The following is a 17570-nucleotide window of genomic DNA, read 5'->3' as shown; positions in this document are numbered from 1 at the left end:
ACTGGAGTCACACAGCACAGCCGCACTTCCAAGATAAACACTTTACAAATGAAACACGAAATGCAAAAGCACAAAGGTGGGATAGAGATTACATACCCCACAGACCACAGGTCCTAAATGGCAGTGAACGAGTGACTCAATAATTAACGACCGCCTAAAACGTGTCATCATTTGAGAGTTGGAATTTAATTAATTAATTAATTAATTAATGAAAAATAAATGTTTAATATACACAAAATCTTATTAAAGGCAACCTCTCATCGCAGTGAGAGGCATTTCGTAAGACATATTTCAAAGAACTACGAGTAGCGTAACATAATTTTTGTTATATGTTTTGGGGGTGTCGGGTGAGTTTTTAAAGTGTGCTTTCCAAGAATTTATGAACGCTAACAGAACGCACGACAGAAATCCACTTAGTTTTAAGAATTTATATACCCAATCCTTGTAGTGAACTTGGGCCAATGAAAAATGGCGTCGTCACACTTGTCTAAGCGGTATTACATTTTTTAAGTAGAACAGTAACGGCAGGAATTTTCTGACCATGCATTTTTTTATTATTTTTCTTTAATTCATTCGGCTGTTAGCCTGCTAACTTTATCCGAGGCTCATCGTTTCCGCCCGTAGTCAAAGAGAGAGAGAGAGAGAGAGAGATAGTTTTATTTCCTACTGACAGAGCCTTTAATGGGCCGCCCACCAGTAAGTGGTTAGATCTTCGCCGTCGCTGAAAGTTCTCGCTTTGAGCTTGCAGCTTTCAAAACTGGCGACTTGCTACGACAAAATTCGACGTGTTTTCGCTGAATGGGCCACAAAAATTGTCGTCAAAGCTTTTTATTTCAAAACAAGGAATGCTAGATCTCTTTGTGTGAACTCAGACCTCTTGAGAGATATCTACCAAAATTCATTTACGATGACTGACGAGTGCTCTTTGGCCAGCATGATAATTTATCAAATGCAGATGTCAAATAAAGTTTTGCTTGATAAAGAATATAAGCATTTGCATTGCGTCACCTTTCGCGTTAAAACGAAAAAGAGCACCAAGCTTCATTATACTTATGTATAAATGGATTTTGACACTTCAGCCCATGACAATGACTTTTAAACCATACCTATGACATCTTTAAATCGTTGAACGCCTTTAACTATTTTTTTAATTTCGCGTGGTACAAAAAACATACAAACTAAGAATTTAGACTATCTAGTTGCTAAAAAACTTAAAAAACTTAAAATATACTATACTTATTTCATGTTGACACTATAATTGCGTTTATACAACATGGAACATTTATTGCTATTTTTTATAATGTACTTACTGTTTGGCCAATTGACAGAACGCAATCTTCACTTATCAGTCGTAAAGTACATCCGGTCATAGGATATATAATGTTGCTACTAAATGAACAATACCCAATGTGAAGTAATGCCCGATAAGATAAGTATTTTGGCCTGCAATTTTAAATAAAAAGACAAAATATCAGTTATTATATTTTGTATCTAAATTGCAGATAATCAATCTATATGATTTTTTGAAGAAAAAAATACTTTTTATTAGCACTAAACTTTAGACGGTATATGATAACGCGACTCGTCAAGTTAAATGTTGGAAGCAAAAACAAAAACACGTTTACAAAGTGATACATCGAACTCGATCATGTAAAACACTAAGTTATCGATTATGCAAGTACACTTGTAGTATGTTTGTCAGGTGGTTTCAATTATAAAAATCGCTCTAATAGCTACTCAAAACATTACTCGGACACAAACTATATTTATCCGCATAATTTGAATTTCCTCCGCATCTTAGGCAATTTTCAGTTACAGTTATGTTTCCCCCAATTGCTCCCCCCATTTTCCGCGTTGCCGCATTATCGATACACTGTGATCAAGTAAACAAGAAAATCCAAGTCACTTGTTTTTTTATTTTCATTAATCCTATGGCAAAGGAAAGCCAAATGCAAGCATTTGGTGTTGATAGAAGAAGGTTCGGGGCATCCCTTTGTCGAGCACTCCAGAGCATTCTTACGTGCTTCTTTAACAATTTAGCAGTACTTAACTGAGCTTGCGGTGAGATGCAATTTTTTTTTAAGTTTTGTCCGATTGGCTTCAATCTTATTTCCAAAACTTTACATAAGAAACTAATGAACACGTATTTTATCGATTTTGGAAATTCAATCCGCAACTATGAAAATTTGGCGGAAACCGGTCTTATGGATTTTTTTTATCATCCGATCGACTTTATACTCAATTTCAAAGATCTTTGTGAGAATTAATGTGATAATTATTCACATAATTGACCGCTCTTGGATGGACAATGTGGGTCAAAGGTTTAATGAACGAAAGATTATTTTGTGGCCCGAAAATTCTTACCACAAGAAAACAGTTGATTCCTTTTTGTTTTTGTTCTTTATTCGATGGACTTTGAACATATTTTCAAATAGTTGAGAAGTTGACGAGAGCACGGGTAGACTTAAATTTTCCACGGGTGGAAACTAGGTGAAAAACTTATATCTTTAAATTTAAGCATAATTGCCACACACAAGGCCTGGAAATACGCTAGTAATATATAATATTAATGAGTCGCCTAAAAGCATTTTAGGATGTTGTTGCACTATTATAAACATAACGCATACAGATATATATTATACTAGCGGGTATAACCCGGCCTTGCCCGTGGCCCTTATAAAATCAATGTGTTTAAAAAACTTTGCAAATGATCGGACGGGAATCAAACAACTTAAATGCAAATCGGACAAAACTTAAAATTCACCAAAAAAATCTTTGAAAGGCATTTTTCACCGAAGGAGTTTAGATTTAGCGAAAAATGTGAAACACGTCATAAATGATTTTTCTTATAGATCTCTGGAAATTAATTTGAGCGCAAAACGTCACCCACCAAATCTTTGACCTCCATTTCCACCAAGGAGGAGCGGATTTTTCGAAAAGTGTGAAACACCCCTCAAATGAAATTTGAACAAAGATCTTTGAAAATAGGTTAGGTTAACATACAACCGTTTTCCGCCAATTATCTACTGTTGCGGGTGGAATTTCCCAAATCGTCGAAATACGTATTCATTAAGTTCTTATTGAGAGCTTTGAAAATAAGTTTGGAGCAAATCGGACACAACTTAAAACTTCGCACAAAAAATCTTTGAATCGCATTCCCCCCGAAGAAGTTTGAATTCTGCGAAAAGTGTGAAACACGTCTCAAATGATTTTCCTTATAGATCTCTGGAAATGAATTTGAGCGCGAAACGTCACCCACCAAATCCTTGACCTCCATTTCCACCAAGGAGGAATGGATTTACCTAAAAGTGTGAAACACCCCTCAAATGAATTTGAACAAAGATCTTTGAAAATAAGTTTGAGGCCGATCGGATGGTAAACAAAAAAGTTACATACAAACGTTTTTCGCGATTTTTCCACACTTGCGGGTGGAATTTCCCGAAACCCCGTCTTAACGTGCACCTACATCACATAAGGTAACTGCAGTGAAAATTTCAGCTTCCTAGCTCTTACGGTTTAGGCTGTGCGTTGATCAGCAATCAGTCAGTCAGTCAGTCAGGACAAACAGTTTTATATATAGAGATTATAATTCTGTGTGAAATCAATTTTTAAAACTCAACAACGTAGTTAAGATGCTCTCGAATAACTTTGACTCAAGTGTCGAGTTGCTTAGCAAATATTAATTTGACTCTACTCCTAATCGCCCGTTTGAGTCTCAATTTTTGGATTTGCCCTCTACATTTTTGCATTTTTGCATTTTTTCATTTTTGCATTTTTTTCAAATTAAAATGGACACCTAATCTTTACTCTTTTTATAAACAACCTCCCCTCTGTTATATCACATGCCCATGTACATATGTATGCAGACGATGTGAAACTTATTCTTTCATACATTGATCCCCTACACCAAGATGATTTGAACGCTATGCAACTTTGGTGTTCGGTCAATCAATTGCATCTAAATTGTTCAAAGGGTATGTTTACTACCTTAAATCGTAATACACCGTATCTTGTCAATTATACAGTTGACAATTGCAACGTACACCAACAGTTTAGGACCTAGGGGTTCATTTTAATTCTAAGCTCGGCTTCAATCTTCATATAGCTATTATCGTTAATGACGCCAAAGGTCTACTTGAATTCATTGAACGTTGGTTTAAGAAGTTTAATGATCCTTTTATAACCAAACTTCTATACATTTCACTGGTACGCCCTATATAATATTAGGATCGTATTGAGGCAGTTCAGAAGCAATTTCCGCTTTTTGCCTTACGAGGTTTATATTGGGACTTCACTCTTTGTTTGCCATCATACTCCGGCAGGCTTCTTCTTGATCTTCCGTCGTTAACCAACCGTAGGACAATCCTCGGTTTTGTATTCCTACAAAAGTTGATTGCTGGCGACAAAGATTCTTCTTTCTTGTTAGGGCGTCTTCATTTCTCATTATTCCTAACTACGTGCACAACAGATTACGCTATGCACAATTCTCTTCGTGCGTTATGCAAATATTACAATATTTTGTACAACGTATTCTTCACCGAACTTTCTTTTCCCCTAATAAAATCGTTGCTTTCAGGATTTGTCGGAAACTCACTGACCATTCCCAGCTCAGGGTAGGAGCATAGCTTGAAAAAAATATTTATTTTTTTTAATTTTATTTGTATAAAATATAATTGTACTCATGCATTATGCATCCTAAATGACAAACTAAAAAAGTCGTGGTACATATATTAAGAACTTGTATATTTTGGCATGTTCTGTTCGCTTTTTCCCTTCGGCTTGTCGTCTTTTTAACAATGTTATGATTACATTTTGTGAGGTCATTTTTCGTCAAGAGTTTGTTAATTTCATGTTCAATTTCTTTGTGGTATATTGTATCCGATATGTTATTCATTCTTTTCATACAGCCTAGTGCTGTATTGATAATAATACCCATTGGGTGGTTTGAAATGGAGTTGAGTATTCGTCCGAAAGCTATGGGTTTCTTATACCACATTATTTTGAGTGTGTTGTCAAATCTGCTTACTATAGAGTCAAAAAATGGTAATTACCCGCCCTTTTCTAATTCCATGGTAAATTTAATATATTTGTTTAAGGAATTGAATTCTTGTAGAATTGTATATACATCTGTTTTGTCCGTTGTGGCAAAAAGGTCATCTATATATTTAGTCAAAAGTCTTGGTTTTAATGTTAATTTATCTGTAATATTGTCCAACAGTTCCTCCATTACTATATCTGCGATTACTGGGGAGGCCGGTGATCCCATTGGCATTTCTTTTAGTTGTGTGTATATCTTGTTTTCGCATTTAAAATAACGGTATACTTGTGTTTTGGTATACTTGTGTGTTCTTATAATTTTGTCAATTTTTGTCTTATTGTGTCAAGTGCTAATTCCGTTGGTATGCTGGGAAACAATGATACTACGTCAAAGGATACTAATGTTACGTCTTCTCTAATGTGGGAATTGTTAACTCTGTCTTTAAGATAAACCGCGTTCCTGATGTTGTACCTTGAGTCCATTGTCAGATTTTTTAATATATTTATCATGTTTTTGCACAGCCCGTAAGACGGAAATCTGATATTTCCTCGGAGGTACCACTGTTGTTGTAGTCATCTTATTTTTTTCGTCCTTTGAAATACGACCCATCCTGAATAATTGTTCCACCAAGTTGTTATTCCTTGTCTGTAGTCTTGATGTCGGATTCTATCCTAGTGTTCTATACGCGCAAAAGTCGTCTTGACCTTGACTTCCTCTTTGGGCATTGGGCCACCAGGTGATTCGTTGCACCACAACCGTAACATAAACCATGTTCTCTTTTTGGCTTCAGATAGTATTTTGACCAGTGCCCCTTAAAGTTGCAGGTGAAACAGCGCGAGTCTCCATTCCTGATGACATTCGTGACTATCTTTGGTCCGCCTGTTTTGATAGTCCCGCTTTGCTCCGGCAGCAGCACACCAGCGAACGCCCGAAGCATATTCAAAATTGTGGAGGTTTGCTTGTATATGCAAAATTTCCGGTGGAATGCCTTCAATGAGGCCATCAAAAAGCTCCTCGTTGTCCATGTTCAGATTTCAAGCCAATATTGACTTGGCGTCGAAGTACAACGCAAATTTTTCGCCACACTGCCAATTAAGCGCATCAAAAGAGAGAGTTCTCAGTAGAGAGTGATTGACGTGTTTTACTTGTGCTCCAAGATTTCTGTATTTATATTTTTGCGCTTTAATCCTGCTTTTTATACCTTGAACACATTGAAAATGGGTAAAAAGTGTATAATGTATTTGTGCAAATGTAAGTACAAGGCAGGAGGAAGCATCTCCGACCCCATAAAGTATATATATTCTTGATCAGCATCAACAGCCGTCTGCCTGTCCGTCTGTCCGTCCGTCCGTATGTATGAACGCAAGGATCTCTAAACCTATAATGGCTGGAGACTTAAAATTTTAGCTGTAGGTTCTCCTAGTGCGCGCGCAGATCGAGTTTTAAGATCGATGCCATTGCCAAGAAGGGCTGCGGTGGCTTCTCACAGAATTAATCATTCTGGAGAAATCCATTCTAAAAACTTAATAATGTGGCTAAGCAGCTCTCGAGTAACTTTGACTTTTGAGTTGCTTAGCAAATACAAGTTCGAGTCTCTACCCAATCACTGGTTAGAGCCTCAATTTTTGCATTTGCCCTGTCTGTCTGTCCATACACCTACGCATCCTGTGTCTGTGCCTAGCAACTTGGATTTATCTCCACTGTTGTCATTATCGCCTTCTCCGAGCGATTGTCCAATTATTACCACGGTTGTATCCCCTGTAGAAGTCCCAGTAGATCCTGTACTTGAACCTGGCCCAGTTAGCGAAACTGCTTCAGCTCCGTCAGTTTCTGGCAGCAAAGGTAGACATGCGCGCAATCTAACCCAGATTATTAAAAGCAATCACGGTGCTTCTTTGGCCCCACCAACTCAAGTGTTGTCTTCAGCCCCATCAGCTTCTACCTAATCTGCTGTTGCCCCTCTTAGGCAAGTTTTGTGTCTCGACTTTCGTCTGACACAACTTGTGAGTCATTGACTGCCTATATTACTAGGAAATCTTCTGCTAGCGTCTCAATTTCCAAATTAAATTTCTCCACTCTTCGTGAAATAGACTCTTTCAAAATTAATGTTTCACATAATATGTTCCCAATCATTAATGATCCTTAATTTTGGTCTCCACACATTATTGTTCACGAGTTCAAGCCAAACAAGTAATAGTTTCTAGTCGGGAGCTTCCGACTAGGGGATACCCTGAACCATCTTCTTCCAACACCAAATGGTAAACACCAACCGTTTGCATTAAGAGTAATAAAGACAAATAAAAATGAAAAAGTAAGTTCTTTTGGCAGGGTTCGAACTCGCAACTCATGCCGCCACAACTCAACAGCCACACCAGCCATAAAAAATTGTTTCCTCGATAGGGTTCGAACTCGCTACAAACTGCACTACTTGCCGCCGTTTCTACTCAACAGCCACACCAATAATTGAGTTTTACTGAGAAAAAAACGTATTGAAATAGCAGCACGGAAAACAATACAATCGCAATTACAATGCTGTTGATAGAATTCAAAGCCGATGCGCATGAATGTGTGTGTGTACATGGATACAGAAATTCTTGGAATTCGCGCTAGCTGCTGCTAACAACACGTGCGCAGCCAAAACATATAACTTTTGTGTTTCTTAACCGATCTTAATGAAATTTTCAAAAGTGCGTCTTATTGCGCATAGAATATTTGTGTATTCTGAAAAAGTCAATTGCATACAAATTGTGGCTTAAATTGGAAGGCAATACAAGTTGGATTATTAACTTGATTTATAGCTTTGCGGTGGTAGCGGGGAGGTGGAGATAGGTATAAACTGAAAGATACTTGATATATATATACTATTCTAGAAGCTACAGTTCAAGTTTGGTGACTCCAGCTCATATTATTTACCAAAATTGCTAAAAAAAACAGGATTTCGATTACTTGGAAACGGGGCAAGTTATCGAATATCGGAACTCGATCTGCGAGGGCACTAGGAGGACCTACAGCTAAAATTTCAAGTCTCTAGGTCTTATAGGTCAGACGGACAGACAGACGGGCATGGCAAGATTGACTCGGCTATTGATGCTGATTAGGAATATATACTTTATGGCGTCAGAGATGCTTCCTTCTGCCTGTAATATACATTTGCACAAATACATTCTACCCTTTTTACCCATTTTTAATGGGTTCAGGGTATACAAATCGAAACCAGCCTGTCACCCTTCCAGTCCCTTCAATACAGGTTACCGTTACTGCCGCAAAAAACTATATTCGTCTTCCGCCCGGGTTTCTATTCATTATCGGAGTGTCAGAGGTCTCAGTGTCTTTTCTTATACAGAATATCTATATTACATTCCTTCTTCTGATATTCAAGTTTATTTGAATCATATTACTTGTATTATAGAAGTTTCTTCACACGTGCGTGATAATGACCAAACATATCTTGGTCATTATTCACCTCCGAAAATTATTTACTACCCTTAACACAGAATGACTTTATAGACCTTATAGACTTTATATGTGTCTAAGTCCCCTCATTTATCCCTTCCTGCGGATGTATATCATCCTACTTTAGAGGTTGCAATGCTTAATCAATCCTCTCATTTTGCATTCATCAGCTACCTATTAGCCCCGCAGTCGCTTTTGCAAATGAAACTATTCCTGCTTAATCAACCGATTGTTCTTTTTATATGACTTGGTTGATAAGAATATTGCTATTAATTTTTGCTTTAACACGCTGAACTCCATCTTAGATGCTTGTATTCCTAATTCTATTCCCTCAATTGCTTCTTCAAAGCCACCCTGGTTTACTCCCCCGACTATCAAACCTACAAAATATTAAGTCTAAATATTTTAAAAAGTTTAATAAGTCTTGTTCGAGTATTGACTTGGCTAAATGTTCCATAGCTAAGTCGACTTGGAGGTACGTACGCCTGGACACTTTCTCAGAGGTAAGTCCAACGCTTCTATTGACGAGCCCGACTTGACGCATCTGAACATCGATCGTCTTATAGCCTTTCTCCACTGGGCTTAAAAATGTCACATTTTCAAGTTTTACATATTGGTGTTCCACCGGTTTTCGGTAACATGTGAGTGGCAAAAGTACTGTTTCGTTAAATAAACAGCTGATCGAGTTGCTTTAATTTACATAAGCGCCGCACAGATTTCCTTCCAAAAGTCAAATAATACGGCCCCGAAGTAGGGGCTCCGTTTAATTGACTCTTTGCGAGATTTGGCCAATTTTAAATGTTAAAAACTGTGGGATTATTAAAATTTAAAATTATAATTTAAAGTCACCGCTTGCCTTCGTTGCAATATCAGCTAGTTTATGTTTACATTTTTCACAACATCGATAGAAATCTCGATTAATCATCGCAAAATACACGAAAAGTTCGGGGCGAATTTACACATTTTTAAAAAATGTGACATTTTTAAAAATGTGTGAAATGTGTTTTCTTATGGGGAAACGTACAGGCCGCATTTTACACATTTTGCAAAAATGTGACATTTTCAGAAATGTTTTCAGTGGGCAGAGGCTATTAGTCGCTGGCAACGTGTTTGCATGCAGCAGACCTTTTGGAAGAAGTAGAACATCGCTTACCTCTCACTGCTGCAGGAGCGTGGAAAGCGGCGCGCTCCCAAGAGAAATCTTCAGCATGCTCAAGGAGGACAACTTTCCCGCTCTGAGATGGCCACTTGGACTTGTCGACAGAACAATACATGGAGATGACGGCAAGCGGACTGGTGAAGAGAGCTATCACAAAGATCGCCGTTCTGTCTAACGAGACCACTTCGGTTGAAAGCCTTCGACTTCCAACGGGGGAAGCATGTTCGCAGCAGAACGTCAATTAAATTAGTATTAAATATAATATGTCGAGTTTCACTGTATTTACATTTTCACTTTAAAATACTTTGTAAATATTCTTAAAACTTACATCACCAATCGACATTATACTTTACCAATCAGACTATTTTACTTAAACAGCAGCTTTAAATATACGCACAGAACTTAAAACTCGGGTCTTATCTGTTTAACAAATGAAATAGTAAAAACTAAAACAAAAAAAAAAAAAAAATTCCCTTTATAGGACTCGAATCCGTAGCATACTACACTACTTCGACCGCCTCTACTCAATAGCACTACCAACAATTCCTTCTTAATAGAAAAAAAAACGAGTTAAATTAGCAACACAGGCACACAGCACAGAGTACAAAACAATAGCAATTGCAATTCTGTTAAAATAATTCAATAAAGACGCACAAGAATGTGTGTATACATAAATTCTTGCAATTTGCGTAAGCAGCCGCAAAAACTTCTGTGTTTCTTAACCAATCTTGATGAACAGTAGATCTTATTGTGCTTTAGAATATTCGTATATTTTCAAAAAGCTAATTGCATTAAAGTTGTGGCTTAAATTGGTGGGTAGTTCAAATTGGTTTGTTTATTACTTAGAGGTGGTAGCGGGCGGTGGCGATAGCTATAAAATGAAAGATACTTGATATAAATACATATACTATTCAATAAGCTACATGTCAAGATTGGTGTTTGTTTGATTTACAAAATTACAGGGGCATTGAAAAACTGTCCACTATCCCCAAATTATTTGAAAAAAACAATCACTTCGAATATGCAGCATTTCTGCAAATCGGTTGTCTCCCCTGTTCAACATGGATTCTCAAAGAATCGGTCAACTACGACCAATCTGCTTGAGTTTACTTCCTAAGTAAATGATGCTTTCCTTTGGAAAATGCAAACTGATGTCACTTACACTGATTTCAGTAAGGCGTTTGACTCTGTGCACCATGATATTTTACTTCTTAAACTTGACCGATTAGGTTTCCCTCCGTCTCTTTTGCTTTGGATTAGTTCTTATTTAAAAGGTAGGACCCAAAGAGTAATGCTGAGGCTGACTACCTCTAAACAGGTTCACGTTACTTCTGGTGTTCCTCAAGGTAGTCATCTTGGACCTTTACTCTTTACTCTTTTTATAAATGATCACCCTTCGGTTATAGCACATGCCCGTATACTCATGTATGCGGACGACGTGAAACTTATTCTATCATACACTAATCCCCTACATCATTCTCCTCTTCAAGACGATTTGAACGCTATGCAACTTTGGTGTTCGGCCAATCAATTGCATCTGAATTGTTCAAAGTGTATGTTTATGACATTTAATCGTACTACACCTTATCTTGTCAGTTATACAATCGACAATACTCCATTGCAACGTATACTAATAGTTAAGGATCTAGATGTTCTTTTTGATTCTAAACTCTGCTTCAATCTTTACATAGATACCATCGTTAATGAGGCAAAAGGTGTACTTGGATTCATTAATCGATCGTCTAAAGAGTTTAACGATCCTTTTATAACGAAACTTTTGTACATCTCTCTTGTTCGTCCTATCCTTGAATACTACTCTTGCATCTGGTCTCCGCAGTATTACAATAGCCAGGATCGTATTGAATCTGTTCAGAAGCAATTTCTGCTTTTTGCCTTACGAGGTTTAAATTGGGACCCTAATCGTCGGTTGCCATCCTATTCCAGCAGGCTGCTTCTTCTTAATCTTCCGTCGTTAACCAACCGTAGGACAATTCTCGTTCTTGTCTTTCCTCTTTTCTGTCAGGGCGTCTTCAATTCTCTGTTCCGTCTAGACCTACCAGGAATGATCGTCCCTTATTCCTACCTACGTGCACAACAGACTACGCTACGCACAATTATTTCCCCATGTTATGCAAAAATTATAATAGTTTACATCACGTTTCCTCTGCCGAAATTTCTCTTACCCTAATAAAATCGTTGCTTTTAGGATACCTTCGGGAACTCAATGACCATTCCCAGCTATGAGCAGGGGCATAGCTTGCTGGACAGGCTATACATTTTTCCCCAACGGGTGATTTCCCATTATTACCTCTTTACCCTATCTACTTAACACTCTATACTTTACTTTTCTTTACTTTATTAACTACTCCTTTCTTCGTTTTTTTTCCTATTTATTGTATTTTCATAAATAATATAGTATAATTAATTTGAATTATTACTTAAAAACACTATTTTCTCTACTAATACCCTTCCTCTTAGCTGTAGGCTCTAATAGCGTCACTGACAAAATTAGCTGTGAAAAGGGGCACAGCTGACCGGACGGGCATATAAAACACCTCCGTCGGTCGGTAACGCTATTAGAAAATTGTGTATTCTGATCAGGCTATTGGCACTTAATTTTTAATTTTGATAATTTGATATATTGAGTAATTAAGAAATCACTCGCTTTTGTCGACCATTTAATAAAATAAATAAATAAAAAAAAATGTACGTCGAAGATCGGCCTTTAATAATTTGCCGCCAAACGCAACATTTAAATTGTCCAGCAGTTCTGCAATCGGTTTCGTTATCCTTGTTGGTTCTGCGTGCAGCCAATTCAATGCGCTGCCTTTTAGCTTGGCAATGCATAACAAGCGACGTTGCGTATCATTCAGCTTGTATAATTCAGCAACATACTCAAATTGCGCAATCCAATGAACGAAAATGATCAGTGGCGTCGTCTTGGCAGGCGTCGCGATAGCGTCGTTAGGCACATTCGCAGGTCTCGTCTGGTCCGCTTTGTACGTTGATGTCGTTTTCCCCTTCCTGCTGCTGCTGGCCTGAGCGGTTGTTACTTACGTTTTGTATGCGTAAATTCGCAAGTAAATTTTGTTCCGCTACTATTTCTGTGCGCAAGTTTTTCAAACAAAGCGTGCATTTGAAAATCTCTTCTTGCTGCTGCTGTAGAAAATTTTAATGGGCTGCTAAGTTGCTTCTAATCAACTCCTCGTCGTCGGCACCGAATTAAGACGTGCTAACAGCTCAGCTTTTGAGCCTTGGGTCGGCTGGCCCAGAATTGCTAACCATTTGCTTAAGGTAGCCACCGTCACATCATTGATGCTTATTTCTATGGCGTGTTTTTCACTCTCCCACTACTGAGATTTGTAGGAGCCGTTATAATTTAAAAGTCTTTAATTCCTGCAAATCAAAATCACGTCCTCTTTATTCGCTTATCTGCTAAAGACTAACTCCAATACCTTCTAAATTTGTCTATCACTCTTTTCTTATTTATCGACCAATGCTTAACAGCTAGCTATCGATAGGAGGTGCAGCTTCACTAGCGTTGACAATTACGTTATTGATCCTTTGATATAGCTGTGTCAAACCTTTGCGCTTTCTAATAAATTCTATAGGGCTAGTAAGCTCGGACTCTTCTATTATGTCATTTTCAAATCACTCATCAAGTTCTTCGTCAGCGATACGCATTTTCGTAAATGCCAATCTGCGGGGTTATGAAAATATTGGAGCCTCACCTTTTACTACAATGCGCATCTCTACATATGTATGTTGTCTTTGTCTTATTTAGTTAGAAAAAAGTTCTCGCAATTCTTGTTTGGCATACTCAATTTCTGAATCGTCTATATCGTATATGTCATCGTTGGCTTCAGTGCCAATTCTCATTATATAATTCTCTTCACAGTTTGACATTTTGCGTACCGTTACGACTAAACACAATCTCAACATGTAAACAAAGTTCTTCAGCCAAGAATTAGCTTAACATCAATACATTTTCTTGGAACCATTTAAAAATCTAGGACGAATTCTTCATCATCAATTAGAATTGGATGTACAGTTGGTTTTAATTTATTATCATTGCGCTCAATGCCGATTTCAATAAGAACAAGTAAGAGGTTCTAGTCGGGAGCTCCCGACTAGAGGATACCCTGAACCCTCTCTTCCAACACCAAATGCAGCTTGGGCTATGCGCTCGTTTGCTTAAGTAATAACTATAAATTTTAAAATAAAACGTTTCCTTGGCAGGGTTCGAACTCGCAACTAAACGCAAATGGGGCAAGTTTTGGAATATCGGAAACAAACTCGATCTGCGCGGGCACTAGGAGGACCTACAGCTAAAATTTCAAGTCTGAGATCCTTCCGCTCATACATTCAGACGGACGGACGGACAGATGGACAGACGGACATAGCTTGATCGACTCGACTGTTGATGCTGATCAAGAATATATACTTTATGGGGTCGGAGATGCTTCCTTCTGCCTGTTACATACATTTGCACAAATACAATGTACCCTGAACATCAGTCCGTATTCCTTCTGTGCATTATGATCTTCGTCATTTTATCTAAATATAAAATTAGCGAAGTCGTTCGCGATTATCTCACGACTTTGCGATTATTTCCCTCTTTTTCAAAGATGAAATTATGCAATTAAGTTATGCTCCCTTTTTTGCTTGAGCATAAGCTTTTTCATAGGAAATCATATATATATAAATTTTTTTCACTTTGATTGAAATGTTTCTTTTAGCACCTTTGTATTTTAACCAATATCACGTTCTCACCTTTGCTCAGGTGGCTCGGGCGCATATAAAGGTGGGGGTTTCTTTGAGATAAAGCTGTAAAAATATTAATTATAATGCTGTGTTTGGCGACCTTTCCATTTTATAATTGTTTGTTTGGCTGGCTCGAGTTCCGGGGTTTTTTTATCCAAGACAAAATGAAAAACACAATTTGTTTGAATTTAACCAATATATTTCGGCTGCTCTTCGGCAAACCGTCTTCAGGGCACTAGCACAAAAACAAAAAAACAATTAACATTAAGATACATCAAATAAAATTAAAAACAATTACTAAAACAATTCAAAAAACATACATTGTTTTACACGTCTTCGCTCTTTACCGTGAAGATTGAAACCATTTGACAATTCAATAGATGACTGTATAAGTGAGCGCAGTTTTCGGTGTCCGTTTTGTAGTTTAGTCGTCTGTTGTTTGTTGTGTTTATTATGCGTAACATTTCTAGTGTATATCTTTTTTGCTTTGCTTTTTGCTACAGTGGGTTGTGGTTGCTTTTCATACAGTGGGTCATTGATGTCTTAATTTGAAGTCAGATTTGAACTGAGTTATTCTTGTTTTTAGCTTGGATTTTGTTGTGCCGATTTACACGCTATTGCAAATGATGTTATTATCCCCGCCACATGGTATTTTGTAAATGACATTACTGTTGTCCATCATTGGTATTTTCGCCTTTGTATTATTAAAGAATTGTTTTAACGTATTTGTGGGCTTGTCGGCTACTTTTATTTCTTGTCTGTTATAACATATATATACATATATGTATATATAGCATATATATATAGGATATACATATATATATATATATATATTTTTGGCGATTCTGTTTGTTTTTGTGTTCTTAGATATTGTCCTTTAAACAATGTTTTAATTATATTCTTCGGGAAGTCATTTATAGTTTTATCTATAGTTTTTTGATTTCGTGTTCAATTTCTATATGGTATATTGCGTCCGATATGTTTGTCATTCTTCTTATACAGCTTAGTGCTGTATTTATAATAATTCTTTTTGGGTGATTAGAGTTAAAGTTTAGTATTCGTCCAGATGCTATGGGTTTCATATACCAGTTCGTCCAGATGCTATGGGTTTCATATACCAGTTAATTTTGAGTGAGCTGTCTATTCTGTTTACCAATGTGCCTAAAAATGGTAGTTTCCCGTCTTGTTCTAGTTCCACTGTGAATTTGATGTGTTTGTTAAACGAATTTAATTCTTTTAGAATGTTGTGTTCTTCTGTTTTTTCCGTTACAGCAAAAAGGTCATCTACATATTTTGTCAGAAGTTTTGGTTTTGTTGTCAATTTATCAATAATATTGTCCAACAGTTCTTCCATTATTATGTCCGCTATTACTGGGGCGGCCGGTGATCCCATTGGCATTCCTTTCTATTGTATGTATATTTTGTCGTTATATTTAAAATACCTGTTCTCTTGAATACAGAATTTAACTATGTCCATAAATAATTGTTTAGGTATAGTTGTGTGTTCCTCCAATTTAGTCCATTTTCGTCTTATTGTGTCCAGTACCAATTCTATTGGTATACAGGGAAACAGGGATACTACGTCAAAAGATACTAATAGTTCGTCTTCCCTGATAGTGGCGTTGGTGACTCTTTCTTTGAACTCTAACGAATTCTTAATGTTGTATTTGGAGTCCCTTGTCAAGTTTCTTAATATTTGTATAATATATTTGCATAGTCCATATGATGGGGAACTGATAGAGGAGCATATTGGTCTCAGAGGTGTTCCTTCCTTGTGTATTTTCGGTATATTATATATGGAGTTACCGCTGTGGTAGCAATCATCTTATTTCTTTCGTCCTTTGAAATAAGTCCAATCTTAAATTATTGTGTCACGAGGCTATTATTCTTTGTCTGTAATCGTCATGTCGGATCCCGTCTTAGTGTTCTATACGCGCATAATTCATTTAAAATATTTGTCATTCTTATGACAAGAGGAAAGAGTTTAGACGAAATTAAAGAAATTCATGACCAAGTTTCAGAAAGCTTGCAACAAAACGGACTTTACTAAAGAGTATGCTGCGACTTTTTAAAAGAGCTGAAATCTAGATTACAAAATAGACCAGATCAATAAAAGCATTAGGAGTCTCGTGGATGCCAGAAACTCACGAATTTTTTTTATCTTAGGGACGACTTGTGGAAAAATAAATTCACAATTAAAATGCCAACACAAATAATGGCACATAATCCAAAATAAATTAAAATGCATGGTTTTTACGATGCATCTATGAAAACTTATGGGTAGTTGTGTGTCAAGTCAATAGATACCTACAACAATGTCACAAATTGCGCTAATCAAAATCGTTACCTTGACAAGATTAGCGTAATGTAGGGCAATACTTTTTTTAAATTAATTGAAGTTTAGATAGTTAAAACGTTTGTAATTAATAGAATCAGTAATATCCAATAGCAATGTTTCTTCAGAACTTACAGGTAGTGAAAAACGGCTCCAAAGAACAACATTTTTAAAACGCAATGTTTACTAAACATTTAAACCGACTATTAAAAAAGAGTATTAACCCTTGAAATGCAATCGATATTCCGTTTAATTGGTTACTAGAACAATTTTAAAATTAAACGCGATGTGATCGCAAGGGAAATCCCAGATAATATTTCAGTAAATATTGGGAGAAATCCTATCATACCATTGTTATTAAAATAATTAAACAGTTCCACTAAGCTCTAAGGACATAATTTCTTATAACCAAAGCCAGCCCAATACCCTAAGAGCTGACACCGTGCCTTATTCACGGTATCACATGTCAACAGCGGAGCGTTGCCCTCAACATTGTCGATAATTGAAATTTTGGGGATGTTATGCACTATCCGTAGACGTCGTTGATCATGTACTATTACCATGCCGGCTATGTATAATCGGTTTGGAAACTTTTTTGTTGCTGGGTGATCGTGTTAACTTGCACACATACATTCATCGCATCTTTTTTGAATTCTATAAACAGAATTTCAGTAGCGATTCTATTGTTTTCGTGTTTTTGTGATGTGTATGTGCTGTTTTTATTTTGATTATTTTCATTGAAAGTCGATTCTTGGTATGGCCATGGAGTATGAGGCGATTGCAAGTAGCTCGGTAAAGTTTCAAGTTCAACTCTGGCAAAG

General features: G+C 36.9%; 1 protein-coding gene across 1 annotated transcript in view; it reads right to left on the bottom strand.

Moving 5' to 3' along the window:
- Atg2 (Autophagy-related 2) overlaps positions 1-17570 on the bottom strand; it is a gene marked incomplete at its 3' end in the record, with an annotated part of 359806 nt that overhangs the window by 115424 nt on the left and 226812 nt on the right. The window contains exon 13 of the mRNA XM_064682913.1: positions 1311-1443. Coding sequence (XP_064538983.1) covers positions 1311-1443 — 133 coding nt within the window. The remainder of the gene's footprint in view (positions 1-1310; positions 1444-17570) is intronic.

This window comes from Drosophila montana, unplaced genomic scaffold (assembly GCF_035044405.1).
Source record: "Drosophila montana isolate Dmon_TW-CO22-7 unplaced genomic scaffold, ASM3504440v1 contig_2556_1, whole genome shotgun sequence".
NCBI lineage: Eukaryota > Metazoa > Arthropoda > Insecta > Diptera > Drosophilidae > Drosophila > Drosophila montana.
This window is presented reverse-complemented; position numbering and strand designations above follow the sequence as displayed.